The sequence below is a fragment of the Prionailurus viverrinus genome, chromosome B4, assembly GCF_022837055.1.
Source record: "Prionailurus viverrinus isolate Anna chromosome B4, UM_Priviv_1.0, whole genome shotgun sequence".
NCBI lineage: Eukaryota > Metazoa > Chordata > Mammalia > Carnivora > Felidae > Prionailurus > Prionailurus viverrinus.
The window spans coordinates 19,710,609-19,725,165 of record NC_062567.1 but is presented as its reverse complement, the minus strand read 5'-3'; the positions used below and the strand labels follow the sequence as shown (position 1 = coordinate 19,725,165).

At 45.4% G+C, this 14,557-nt stretch overlaps 1 protein-coding gene across 17 annotated transcripts in view; it reads right to left on the bottom strand.

The window, feature by feature from the left end:
- The window catches only part of KIAA1217 (KIAA1217 ortholog), a 303,651-nt gene that overhangs the window by 37,116 nt on the left and 251,978 nt on the right, over positions 1–14,557 (bottom strand). For 13 of the 17 annotated variants that reach the window (XM_047865682.1, XM_047865674.1, XM_047865672.1 and 10 more), the window contains 3 exons: positions 13,397–13,501; positions 12,832–12,881; positions 6,212–6,378 (listed from right to left, as the gene is read on the bottom strand). In XM_047865682.1, coding sequence (XP_047721638.1) covers positions 6,212–6,378; positions 12,832–12,881; positions 13,397–13,501 — 322 coding nt within the window. The remainder of the gene's footprint in view (positions 1–6,211; positions 6,379–12,831; positions 12,882–13,396; positions 13,502–14,557) is intronic. The other 4 variants (XM_047865683.1, XM_047865669.1, XM_047865679.1 and 1 more) reach the window with 1 other exon arrangement.

Below are 14,557 nucleotides of genomic sequence, written 5' to 3'. Positions count from 1 at the left end.
CATTCTTGGGATGAAAACCAGGATAATATTCTCTTTATATACTGCTGGATTCAGTTGCTAATATTTTGTTTTGGATTTGTTACATACACTTTCATGAGGGATACTGGTTTATATTTTCTTTTCTTAAAATATCTTTGACTGGTTTTGCTTGTAGGGTAATGCCAGCTGGCTTCATAAAACCACTTGGGAAGTGTCCTCTATCTGATGAAGGAGTTTTTTTTTTTTTTTCAATACTGCAAAGATGTCATTTCATTGTTCCAGACTTAAGTTGTGTCTCTAATGAGAAGTAGGTGTTCATTCTTATTTATATTCCCCTATTATGTACGGTGTCTTTTTTCCCCCTCTGGTTGCATTTAGAAAAATTCTAGCCATTATTTTTTCTAATATTTTTCTCTTTTCCCTGGACCACTTAATATCATTTCACAAATCATTAAGTTTTGGTTCATTTTCTTCAGTCTTTTTCTCTCTATACTTCAGTTTGAACAGTTTCTATTGCTATGTTTTCAAGTTGACTAATATTTTGTTTTTACACTAATAAATCTTCTGTTAAGTCCATTCACAGAAATTGTGTTTTTCAGCCCTTGAAAGTTACACTTAGATTTTTAAAAGAATTTTGTTTCTTGTCTCACTGTGTTCATGTTTTTCCTTAAACCCTTGAGAATAATTATTATAGCTGTTTTAAAGTCCATGCTGCTGTTCTTGTTATTCCTGCCATTAGTGGTTGATTTCTATCAACTGAATTTTCTTAAGGTTATGGATCACATGTCTAGTAATTTTTGACTGAGTGCTAGGCAGGCAGTTTTGAATTTTGTTTTCCTTTACAGATGGAGTTTCTCTGGCAGATGGTTCAGTTACTTGTGGATAATTTTTGTTCTTTAGAGGCTTGCTTTTAAGCTTTGTTAGGGTGAATCTAGGGTAGCCTTTACTCTGGGACTAGTTTAGTCCTAAAACTGGAACATGGTTCTTCTCTGATCTCTATTGAATGCCCCAGGTGACCAATGAAGCCTCTTTACTCTTGCTTGTCAAAGTATGAACATCTCCCAGCCCTGTATGAGCTCTGGGGATTTTTAATCTTAGAGCTTCCTACTTTGTTTTTGCCTGGCTAGGTGGTCTTTCACACTACACATACGTGGCTTATTATTCAATAACAGAGCACAGATTTATATAGTCTTTTCTCTGCAGAGCTTTCTCTTATTTGGTACTCAACTCCACAAATTCTAGCTGTTTCAGCTCTCTAAATTTTTATCTTATCTCTCAATTACACTGTCAGTGCACTGCTTGGGTTATTGCTTTCCACATCATGATCTGAAAAGTGCCCCAGGCAGAAAGCTGAATTTCACTTCTTTGCTTTCATACTCCTAAGGATTACAATCTGTTGTAATGTAATGCCTGGAAACAGTTGTTTCACTTTTTTTTCCCTCCAGTTTTCTAGTTGTCAACAGTGGGAAGGCAAGTACAGTTACAGTTACCCCTCATTCTGGAAGCATAAATTTATTGTTGGGGCGCCTGGGTGGCTCAGTCGGTTGAGTGACTGACTTTGGCTCAGGTCATGATCTCATGGTTTGTGAGTTTGAGCCCCGCGTCGAGCTCTGTGCTGACAGCCCAGAGCCTGGAGCCTGCTTCTGATTCTCTCTCTCCCTCCCTCTGTCTCCCTCTCTGTCTGCCCCTCCCCCACTCATGCTCTGTCTCTGTCTCAGAAATAAACATTAAAAAATTAAAAAAAAAAGAAACAAATTTATTGTAAATGCTATGCCTTAGGAATAATGTTCTTGGCCATTAAATATTTAATTAAACCAAATAAGCTGTCCCTATCAACATCAAGAAACTAGGAAACTACCTGAAACTAATTTCACGCACTTCTAATTGGACAATGTGCCTCACATACTCAACCTTGATTTCTTAGGCAAAACCTAGGACTATCAGTCTAGCCCACACTGTCATATAGTGGAACTGACTTCCTGTTCAGCGGTGACACTGAACAGTGGTTGTACCACAAATCAGGAAGTTTCATGATGATAGCCAGACTCCAGAATGACTCCTGGCTACCTGGTTAATTAAGTTCCCCAGGCTGTAGGGAACCACATATAAGATGCCTGGTGACAACCACATGTTACCTGGGAGATGACTCCCCACCTTAGACAGCCTCTATGTGACAGTCTACCTAGGGCTTGGTGCATTGCATGGCAGCCTACTCATCAAACCCTGAACTATTTCCATTTATTATTTCTGCCCAATGGGTAAAAATAGATCTGCTCACATGGACCAAACTGTAGTGTGCTTTTCTCAGGGATATACATTCCCATGATCATTTTTTGGATGATAAATGAGACTCTCGCACATTTCTATGAGGCACTATCTTATTTAAAAAGCCACCTTAAGATAACACTATTGAATTATATGATTTCAAATACAAGGTCTCTGTGTACTGCCATGTTTCTTTTTTGTGTTGGTATTTTACCTCCTTCCTCTCTTAGGAGAGCACAGTAAATTCTCAGTAGTCTTAAAAATGGAACACTACGTTCAGAACCAGCCCATTTTTTAGAAATTTATCAGGAGGCAGAAAAAGGAAATAGGAACCAAGGGGGGGAAAAAAAAACTGTGAGAATTAGACAAGTAAGACGTATTCATTCTCTCTTTAGGCCAAGTCCCATCTGGCCCTTACAGAACTTGTACCATATCTTCCAGAAGCTTCCCTCTCTCCTCAGCCCACAGAGAGGGACAGAATTGCAGTCACTTCAGTGGATATGGGATTGCCTTGGGAAAATCCAAGTACTATGGCACTTTTGAAGAAAGATGTAGCTCATCACTTAGGAAAAGTAAGCTTTTTCTAAATCACACCAGAAGAGGTAATGGATAAAGATAGTCTTTTGAAGGAAACATTTGTTAGGTATAAGGCCATCTATCTGTTTCTATTATTGGCAGCTAATTGCTGACCCGACTATTACCTTGGAAAGTTCCTTTTGGCTCTTGTATCAATTGTAACTAAGTAGAGAACACGTTCTATTAGCCACTGGGAATGAGGTGCATTGTTAGAAGCCAGGGCTTTGAAGTCATTGGGTGTTTTTCACACATACAGGGTGGTGGGTACCCCATGTGTTTCTGCTTCACTCTTGTGATAGCTGACTGAGATCACAACATTTCCAAGAAGCATCTCAATGGACTGAGCGTTCATGATACCCAAGAGCAATAGTTCTTACCCTGGAGCATTCTAGAGTCACCAGTGCCTGGCCCCTGGTTCACATCAATGAAGTCAGACTCTGGCAGTGGTCCTTAGGGTATTTATGTTTTTTGTTAAAGGCCTCAGGTGACTCTAATAAGTAGCCAGGATTAAGAACCATTCTCTTAGACCAATAATTCATGTGAAATTGGCGAGCAGAGAATTATATGAATAGAGCTTTAGTGGCTTTCTTCATCTTCTGCTTAGGCTCCTTTTGCCTCCCTTGACATTCTTTTTGCCCTACTTAAATCTACCCATCCCACTGTGTCCTCATCAAATTTCTATTCCTGAGAATAATCCATCAATTCTGAAAATAAAACGCTCAAATAGGATATGCTCTACCGTCTAGGATTTTCCAGTGATTTAATTATCTAATTACTGGAGCCGGCTGCCAAGCACAAAAGATTTCATTCAGTTTCACTATTTTATAACACAGTTCAAAGAACATTTGAATTTCTAATTTAATTTTTGTTCTTTCGAGACTCTTCTGCAGAGTTTCGTATATCTCTAATGATAGTTCCATTATTGGACTTATAATCACTTTGGGGTTACACTTCTTTTTTAGTGTATAATACATATGCCAAAGGAGAATTGGTGCTGAGATAGCTTAATTATTCTAAGCTGTTTTTGTCTTAAAGAGACTCCCCTGACTGAAAAGACAGAGGCTTGACAGGGAAGAAAGCTGATAGGGACACAGGAAACACAAAGATGAGGTAGAAACAACAGCCGTCAGGTTAGGTAACAAAGTGTCTAGCCTTCCCTATGCGTCTGCTCCTTAGAACTGCACAAACTTCAAAGCTCAAGAGCATGTCGGCTGCTTGTTCTTTATACCCCCCGAAGCCAGAAAAGCTGAGCAATTCTGGGGCAATAAAGGAACTTGCATGGTTAAGATAGCATTCCCAGACCTTGACCGAAGAGTTGCATTGTTTGAGGAGCTATGATTCCAAAACTCAGCAGCCACAGTTCAAGGTCTGCAAGGAGTGGCGGGTTGTGGGCAACTACGCCGACCCCCACAGCCAGCCAGGAAACCAAACAATGCCAACGGTCACCGGGGTGATGCTACAGCCACACGCATCAGCCTCCATATCAAAGGTGCCACACTTCCGAGGTACTTATGCTAAAGCAATTCCCCCTCCTCCCCCATACCAACAAATGCTCACTTTGGAAAACAGTAGGTACCACCATACAAACAATATTTAGGAATTTTTTTGCCCTGAGGGTCTAGGAAGGAGCGATCATTTCCAAATGGCCAGAAGGTGGCGCTCACAGGCAGAAGCAGCGTGAGAAGGGGCTTTACCCTCCCCAAATCCCAGGTAAGATTAACCTGGGACACAGCAGACCCATTCTGGCCTGCACATTTGTCATTCGACCTGCAGGGTACTAAATAATTGGTTTTTAATTACTTTCCAACACTTTTAGAATGAATACGAATAAATCATACGAAACCTGTGTTTCCAGAGAGAACACTGGACTCTAATTCTGTCAGGTTAAGAGCTGGCTGGAGCTGAGTGGTGACTGACCTTGAGAAGGGCCAACTTGCCGTTGTCCCTCCTCCATTTCACTTGTTAAGTTACTGCCTGGACACTGTAGGCAGTGGACTTTGTCACCTGGCACACACCCTCAGCCCAAACCATGCACTCCACCACCACAAAGTGTATTTAAAGTTGCAAAGTGAGGCAAAGTTGACGCAGAGGATGAGGAACGTCACGGATGACGTGACTCAGAAGGGCACTGAAATGACTTCGTCTGGGATGTCTAAAGTATCTGGGACATTGCCTGGGAGACAGAGTAGCCTCTGGAGACCCGAGCACTGAGCAGTGTGGTCTGTTCTGACGGCCCTCACGGTCCAAGGTGGGGCCCCCGGGCAGGGCTCTCAAGCCAGCTGCCTTTCTGTTTGTTCCGCGTAGATAGAGGGCGAGAGGAAGTCGCCACCTTAGCTTTAATTAGGTGGTGAAAAATGTAGGGCTCAGGCCACGAGTGAGCTGAAGAGAGACACAATCTGGGGCGTTGAAGCCCTTTCCACGTTGCAACTCCCTTACCAGCCCAGGAAGTTCCGTCCCCCTGGCTACTGACAATGCCATGCTCCCTGTGGCTGCTCAAGGTTTCCCAGTGGGTTGACTTCTACCAAGGTTTAAATGAGCTTCTTGAAGTCAGGGAAGATGCCTGGGTACTAAGCCAGCACTATACCTGCGATGATTAACCCACCACAAAGGTAGGGGCATGAGGCAGACACGTGAACCATCTCACAGAGATCTCACAAAGTGATCTCATAAAGAAATGCACAGCCCCAGCCCCTGATACCTGGAACCACCAGATACGCTATTCTGCTTCAATGGATCGATGGGACCCATTCACCAAGATTAGTGACACAAAACGTCGTTTTCCCTTTCTGCTGATTCCCAGGCGGTTCACATATTCCCGAACAATGGAAAAAGGGAAGGAAAATATTACGGAACACACAATCCAAATAAAATGCAAATGTTTTCCTCAACAAATTTTCCACGAGGGCTTCTTTTCCTTACGAATTCATCTTCTAGTCTAAACTCGTATTTCTAAAGACACCATAGTCGCTTGCAAAAAAAGCTTAGCTTTGTGCCTACTCATTGAAGAGAAGCCAGGAGCCGAAACCCTGCAAGCAGTAAGTCTTAACTGGCTATTACAATGCTCCACAGGCTCCTCTTTCTAGCCCTCCTCCAAAAAACAGATGTTTAATGATTTTTTCATGTGTAAAAGCATGCTTAGCTTCAAGAAGTGGTTATAGATTGACTCAAGTTGTGATGAAAGGCTCTAGACCAAGATGACGTGTTCAAGAGAGGAAACCGTGCCTTTAGGGTGCTACCCTTTATGTTTTCAGTTAGCCCTTAGGAGGGAAGGGTAGAGAGAGCCCCGGGAAGGTGCTGAGTGGCTAGGGTTGCTGGAGGTGAACAGGGAGGAGAAAGCGGATTCTGGGGAACTAGGACAGAAGACGTTGTCCACAAGGAACTCATTCAGTACCTGAAGCTGTCGTATCTGTTGGAGCTGGAGCTTGAGTTCGGCCACACTCCGCCTCATGTCAAGCAGGCTCATGTGCATGGCCGAGGAGCCGGCAGGCAGGGGCTGGCTGGCTGGCCCTGAGGACTCCAGTGCGCTGACAGTCTTTCCCCCAGAAACATGGAGTGTTCCTAGGAGAAAAGAGTAGCCAAGAACCTAAGCATCCCAGAAAGGAAAGTCTAAATCCCATCCCCATACAGATTACTGGTAAGTCCTTCATTATGAACAAAAATTTTTTAAGTTAGGTTGGTCCTCTAAAAGGGGAAAAAAAGGAATTGGGTTTAAAATGATGAAACATTCATGCATTGTTATAGTATGTGGTCTGTAAATGTCACATCCTAGAAGGCAGATCATAGGACAGTAGGTATAACATAATGCCACATTAAGGAAGCTAGCTAGCTGTCTGTCTATCTTTTGTCTGTCTGTCTGTCTATCTATCTTCTTTAAATACACAGGTTTGCACAGAGCAAAGATTAGCTGTATATATAACAAAGTGTTAACATTCTCTCCAGCTAGTAGTATTCCATGAGTTATATATTTTTTATATTACTACTTTTTGTAGTTTTAAATCTGCATAGTGAGTGTGTGGATTTTTACAACAAAAATATAAATTTTTAAGCTTTTTTTTAAACATTTATTCATTTTTGAGAGACAGAGAGAGACAGAGCATGAGCGGGGGAGGGGCAGAGAGAGAGGGAGACACAGAATCGGAAGCAGGCTCCAGGCTCTGAGCTGTCAGCACAGAGCCCGACACGGGGCTTGAACTCATGAACCATGAGATCATGACCTGAGCCAAAGTCGGATGCTTAACCGACTGAACCACCCAGGTGCCCCCAGAAAAATAAGTTTTTCAATTCTGGGACCTAACACAGTGCTTATATGACTACTTCCTGCAGGCAGATGTATCCTGAGAACAGGCACTTAGTTCGGGGCAGATTCAGCCAGTCACCAAGGGAAAAGGAACAGGATACTCTTATGGACCTCTTCAAGGTTTTCAGACCAAAAGAAGCAGGACTCCTGCTCACATCTCCTTCAGTGAGAAAATCAGGTATGGTAGAAAATTCTCTAGGAGAAGAATAAAAAAAGGCAGCAGAAAGAAACTCTTCCTAAATAGTTTTCTAGCTGCCATAAACTTGTGCTCTGTGGGTCCAACTTAAACAAGCCTTGTGGATTTCATAAGTCCATCCGGGAAGGGCCTGATTCGACAAAGTGTGCTTTAGAAAATGCCTCAAAAAGGATCCCAAGTGCCACTGACAGGATCAGCAAGGTACGGGAATCAAAAGAAAGTGCTGTTGTATTTATAGGACAGTGCAATTCTCTGGAATGGGCCTCCAGAGTAGACTCTGAATTCACATTACACACGCACATATACACACACGCACGCGCCCACCATCTTCTGGTTAGCTCTCTTTTCTGCAAAGCACAACGTGGAAGGTTGGCGATAGGCTGGGCAGGCCTTCGAGGACACAATCCTGTTGTGCCTCTGCACAGTCTGAAGTGGACGCAGCACAGGGGCCTCTCTTTCCATCTGGGCTGAGCAACCAAGGGATCCCTTCCCTCCCCAGCACGCACAGCCCTGAAAGCCTCAGCGGGGCTGCTCCAGGGTCTAGATGGTGTGCCAGTGAGTGAGGGAGGGCACAGCTGTCCTCTTGCTTGGTCTCAGCAATGCCAGTGAGAGCTGACGGCACACCAAGTTCCTCACCCCTAGAGGACCACTTTCCCAGCCCTCTCGTGGCCCCCTTGCGGAAGTCAGGATCACAGAACAGAAAGCAGCATAGGGATTTCCAAAGGAACCCCGGCAAAGCAGACAAAGAGCTGGTCTTTGTACGAGCTAACTCCTATCATCACCGGTCGCGGCTCTGACCAACTTTTGTCTGCTCCCCCTCAAATCAAAATCACCCCCAGAAGAGCAAAGTGTTCCAAAGAATATTCTCCCAGGGGCACCTGGGTGGCTCAGTCCGTTGAGCGTCCAACTCTTGCCCACACCGTCGAGGTATTTCTCCAGCGAAAACGATACGGTGCCAGCTAGCTACCTCGCATGCGGCATTCAGAACTGCTCCGCTATTCTTCAGCCTGGGAAGGCACCCCTTCTTTCTATCTCCCCCCTTCCCCTGACACACCGTGAGGACACCGCAGCGCTCACGACCTCCTGCACGGAGGAAAAGCCGGAGACCACATACCATCTGTGAGAGTTGAATGCTGAACACTGGTTTTAAAAAGTACCTCTCACCACCAAACGTCTTTATGGAATCTCCACTCATTTGTAAAATTTCTTCACCTCTAACTTAATCCGCTAAATCTGGTTTCTAACTCCATCGTTCACTGAAATGGCCACCGGTCAGGGGTCACCCCAACAGATGCTGGGCTGACATGAGATCTCCTTGGCGTCATGCTGGGCTTTGTCACTCATTTACTTCTGTTTCAGTCAGTTTTAACTGTTCCTATCCCCTTTCTCCTTACCTTTCTGCTGTTCCATCTTGGTCACTGTCTTTTCTGATTTTTTCCTCAGCCAACCCTTTAAATCCTGGTATGTTTTCCTGGGACTGCTTCTCCTCTCCCTGGATATATTTCCACCTGCAAATGTCTCCCACATCTTTGTCTCCAGCATCCAGTTATCTTCAGATGCACGTACCAATACCTTCCCATCGCTTCCGGACTTTTCCACAAGCAGGTCAAATTCACTATTTCTCTTCATCTTCTCTACACCTCTGTCTCTGTAAGTCTTATTTTAGCCAGTGGCACTATTATCCTCCCAATGATTTAAACCACAACCCTGGAAATCACTCTCAGTATCTACTTCCTAGGTGTGTGACCTCAGGTAGGGAACATGACCTCTTTCTCTCTCAGTTTCCTCATCTGTAAAATGGACAAATGGGTAAATTGTGTAGGATAATGGAACCAACGCAGGTAAACTGCTTACGCCAGTGTTTGGCGCAGACAGAACCCCCACTGCAGTTAGCTGTGATTATTATTTCTCTGAGAAGAGGGCGCAGGAGTCTCTGCCAGCCTCCCCTCCTCACTTGGAGGGTCAGCAAGTGGAAAGGCTGGGGGAGCAGGTGCCCTGAAATCTACGGATGGAGCTGCGATTGGTGGGTGGGAACCTGAATGTTAAATGAGTCCCCTTTCGGACGAGACGTGCACAGGGTGTGTGCTCGCCACGCCCACACGGGAGGTGCTCGTACTCTGCTCCCACCAGGCCCGGACTGGTCCGGAGAATCGGGGTGCAGTCGGCAGACCTCACTCCTTTCCGTGCACCTCGCCCTTTCCAGGCAACGCCCACCCCCGCCTTTCTCCTACCCAGCCTGCCCTTAGGTCATTCACTTCAGTCAAGTACTTTGTAATGTGAACCTTATTAATGCAGATATGATGTGATTTTAATGTATCCTGTTGTGACAGAAAGAACACAGGTTTGGGAACTGGCAAGACCGGCCATGACTTGTACTAGCGAGCAGTGTGGCTCACATCTTCCTTAGAGGATTAGATGTGTTCAATGATATAACATACGATATAAAACATCTGGTATGTCCTTGAAATGGGAGGCTCCTTCTGTTCTCTTCTGTCCACAGTAAACCAAATATTCCTAAAGTAACGAGAAATCTGGGTTTCCGTTTTTTGGTTTTTTTTTTTTTTTTATGTTTATTTATTTTTGAGACAGAGACAGAGCATGAACAGGGGAGGGGCAGAGAGAAAGGGAGACACAGAATCTGAATCGGGCTCCAGGCTCTGAGCTGTCAGCACAGAGCCCCATGCGGGGCTCGAACTCACGGACTGTGAGATCATGACCTGAGCCGAAGTCGGAGACGCTTAACCGACTGAGCCACCCAGGCGCCCCTGGGTTTCCGTTTTTTATTTACCCTGGGCCAAATGAGCTCCTTGACTTCTCTATAATTCCCTGGACGTGTCTACAGAAGAGGGATTATCCTTTTTTGTCTCGTAGCTTACTTCCTAGGATTCTGGAAGAATTAATATACTTTGCACCCCCGTACAAGGCTGCTATGGCAACGAGAGCCCCGTGGACCACATCTAGCCCTGACACATTAGAACAAGAGAGACCAAACCCAGCAGAGACTCGGGGAACAACGCGCGTGCAGTTGCCAATGGCGTCATGGGCTGGCTCAGCCTTTCAGAGGAGAAAGCTGGCAGCATGTTGCCAGTGCTACTAAAGCTTGTCCCTCTGGACTTATTGATTCCACTTTGGGAAACACATCTCAAGGAAGTTACACCTGTTCCTCTCCCCTGGTTCTAAAAGAGACAGGGACAAAAATTTTCAACACTAAGAAATGAAACAGCCTACATACCTCTAAAGAGATTGGGGCACCTTCACACAAAAGGATGAGGTAAAAACGACAGGTGGGACCGTGTGGCTGTGGGTCACATGTGGGGCCATACACTCAGTCTTCCCATCTGGAGCATGGGAATGACAACTGTGCCTATCCTGCGTAGATGTGTCAGGAGCTAATGAGTTCACGCATGAAAAGCACTCAGAACGGTGTGGGGCATAGAAGAAACACTCACTGTTTCCCATGATGAGCATGATGATGTCACCAAAAGTGAAAGGGGGTAAAGGGACAATGTAAAAGAGTACGTACACATTGATTAGAACAATGGTGTCGGGTACTCATCATTTCTAGAATCGAATCCAGAGGAACGGAAGGTTGCAGTGTTCGGAAGGCAAACTTTGTTCTCCCCAGCTTCACTGAGACTTGATCGACACACAACATTGTGTACCTTTAGGATGTGTTGATTTGATATACTTATATATTACAATAGGATTACTACCACAGTGTTAGCTAACACGCCCATCATGTCACATGATTACCATTTCTTTTTTGCGGCAAGAACATTTAACATCTATTCTCTTGGCAACTTTCAAGGGTACAGTTGAGTACTGTGATCTGTAATCACAATGCTGGGCATCAGATCCCCAGAACGTGTTCATCTTCTAAATGAAGTCTGTACTCTTGACCAACACCTCCCCACTTCCCCCAACCTTCAGCCCCTGGTGACCACCATTCCGCTGTCTGTTTCTATGAGTTCACTAGATTCCTTTTTTCCCCCTTTACATTCATAATTGGTGAGAAAATAAAAGAAGGAATGAATATCTCTCCAACAAACTGGCAATCGTTCTGAAGACAGGTTTAGCAATTTCCGCTAAATAATTCTCTGGCTGAAGCCAAGGCCGCTGATTGACTTCTGAGTAAACCAGCAAATCCCATGAGGATTGGAAATGCTGGACGCCCAACCCTCCTGGCTTTACAGCTCAACTGCCTGTAGTCAGCTAGGGCGGAACCAGGTCTAACAGTGGACTCAGCTGAAGTCCCAAGGCCTGTCCATTCTACCATCAGCACGACACTCTGTGGCTTCCCCAAATTAGGGGTTTCACCCAACTTGCCACATGCTTCCTGTGTAACTCAGTAGCCAAACATGTCCCTGGTCATGATTTCTATTTCTAATCCAACACAAGGGAAGATCTCTTACTCTTTTTTTTTTTTTTTTTTTTTTTTTTTTTTTTTTTTTTTTTTCCAACGTTTTTATTTATTTTTGGGACAGAGAGAGACAGAGCATGAACGGGGGAGGGGCAGAGAGAGAGGGAGACACAGAATCGGAAACAGGCTCCAGGCTCTGAGCCATCAGCCCAGAGCCTGACGCGGGGCTCGAACTCACGGACCGCGAGATCATGACCTGGCTGAAGTCGGACGCTTAACCGACTGCGCCACCCAGGCGCCCCAAGATCTCTTACTCTTGAGAGGAGGCCCGCTTTGAGCCTGCGGCAGAAGACGTACATTAAATATACCTGGATAGTAGGGGACTCCACTGGGCATATAATTGGAGCTGCTTTTGGGGGGATGCTGGCATTTAAAAAGCTGGCCTTGGTCCAAGCACACCTTCTCTTCCCACCTCTATCACTGGCTCCCTTCTTGTCCGTTCCCATTCTGCAGCTGGGCTGAGGTCCTTACTCATCGCAGAACCTTCCAGTGGCTTCACTTTTTGCACTAAGAGTAATGTCTAAATTCCTTACCACGGCATTTGCCCATGCCTCCCCTCCCCTCAATGGCTCTTCCTCTCCCCACTCACTCACCTCAGTCCCATTCATCCTTTGGGCCTCAGCTTATGTCACTTCCTCAGGGAAATGTCTTAGTCTAGGCTAGCTCTGTGGATGAAATCCTCACCCTGCGCTTCTTCTTACCACTCAGAACTACTCGTCCTGTATCTGTTTCTCCCCCCGGCTTAGGAATTCAGGCAGGCAGCCCTGTCTGAATTATGCCCACTGTCTTTGCCCAGTGCCAGGCACATATATATTTGTGGGATGTATGGCCATATACGCATGTAAATGAAAGAAGAATGAATGAATGAATGAATGAAGACAGAAGGGAGAGGACTGAAGGGCTTAGGCCATCTCCCCTCCCCTGAATGAATGACTCATCTGGAATTTCAGCGTTATGCAGGGAAGGTGTGGTGGGTCAGGCGTCATCCAGAAAGCCTCTGAAATCACACCAATTAGGCGACTTAGGGACAGGTTAAATGCTCCGAAACAAGCCAGAGCTCATCAAAGGCAGCCTGCAGAGGCTCTGAGGGACACTTACCTGCACCATCTGTGTGGCTCTTATTGGCTGTGGATTTCATCATTTTCTCGCTGGATAAAAGAAAAAGAGAGTCAGCTATACAGTTTCCCAAATGCCCTTTTTCTCCCCCCCTTCCATTGACTATTCTAAGCAATCAGCAGCAGCTAGTGATGGTATTAAGCAATGTGTTTTAGCATCAGCGTCACTATCGGCCGGGATGGAAGAGGCTTCCCAGGTATGCGTCTGACACTGCCGGTGGAATGCGGCTGAGGCACGCTCACGACTGTCGGATGAGGTGGATGTGGAGACGTGTGGATGGCGCTGGCAGGCACTGCACAGTGGTCCATGAAGCCACATGCACTCTGGGAAACCCACCTACCCTCCTTGGGCCAAAGTGTTACCTTCGACCAAGAATTACCGGAAGGAAAAACAAACAAACACACACACAAACCACGATTCATAGAGATGTGCATATTTTCAGCCTTGAGATGATTACAAGGAAACGGATTTGAATGAAGGAATGATCTTAATGATTAAAGAGAAACAGATCGAATTATCTGTAATTGGTTTGCTTTCTTCTTTTTACCTAGACGCATCTTTGCTATTACTCGTAATGGGCCCTTTAAAAAGCGCAGACTGAACAAGACCAGTTAAACTGGCAATCTGTTTCTCCATGGCTTGCATCCTCTCTCTGGAAAACAAGAGAATGGTTTGTTAAAGCTATATTGGCTTTCAGACTGGTTTGTCTGGGTGAATGATCACCTGAGGGTTATAAAACGTACCACCTAGGAGGCTGGCAAAGTTCACCCCATCCTGGCTCGGGGAATGTTGCAGAGCTGACAAAGCCCTGCTGAGTTCAAGAGTCGATGATCAGAGGTTAATATTAACTCAGTGATCTCACTGAGAAAACACCGGTCAGATGAGAAACGGGCCTTCTGGAAAATCGAACAGCGCCTCCTTCGGAAGTGATTCTGTGTGCGCGTCGTGTTTTTGAGGCTTTCTGCCCTGCTTTTGCTATCTTCTCTCTGGCACCAGCGGTGTCCCAGGCCAGCTGTGGCCTAGTGGCACAGACTTCCAAGCTGTCCTCGTCAGCTGGGAGGCTGCTGCCTGATTTTGGCGTCAATGACAGAGATGTTTGTGGAGAGTGGAGTGATACTTGTTTCGTAGCCCAAAAGCAACACACGTGAATGTCTTTTAAGGAAAAACATGATTGGGATCAATCTCTTGACTTGGGGGTAGGGGATGCTCAATGTAATGTCATAGGAACCTTAACCCGGGGCCTTTTACAGGATCAAGTAGGAAGACAAATATCCCTAACAGCTTCGGTCATCTTAAGACACAAATGAAGAAATGTCCCCTACACAGACACCGCACGTTAGTGTTCGGGGCCCTTTCATGCTCCATCACAATTCATCGGGCCTTTGAAACAGGCTCACATTTCTGTACCTCGGACAATGGCAGTTTTACAGAACGATTGGCATTGTTTTCAATACATTATACACACGTCACCACAACAAAGTGACCTCTACTGAGTAATGGGCAGCACAAATGTGAATTCAATGACCCTTATGTGGTAGCTTAGAACAATCCAGGGAAGAGAGTTGAGAACAGTTTGAATAGTGTGGGCACCTCGCCTGCCAACATACCCCATCAGCAGATGTCAACTTGAGACAGAGAAGCGAACCCACTCTTCACTGTGGGTCTTCACTGTGGGTCTCCTGTACTACAAATGGTATATGCGCACATC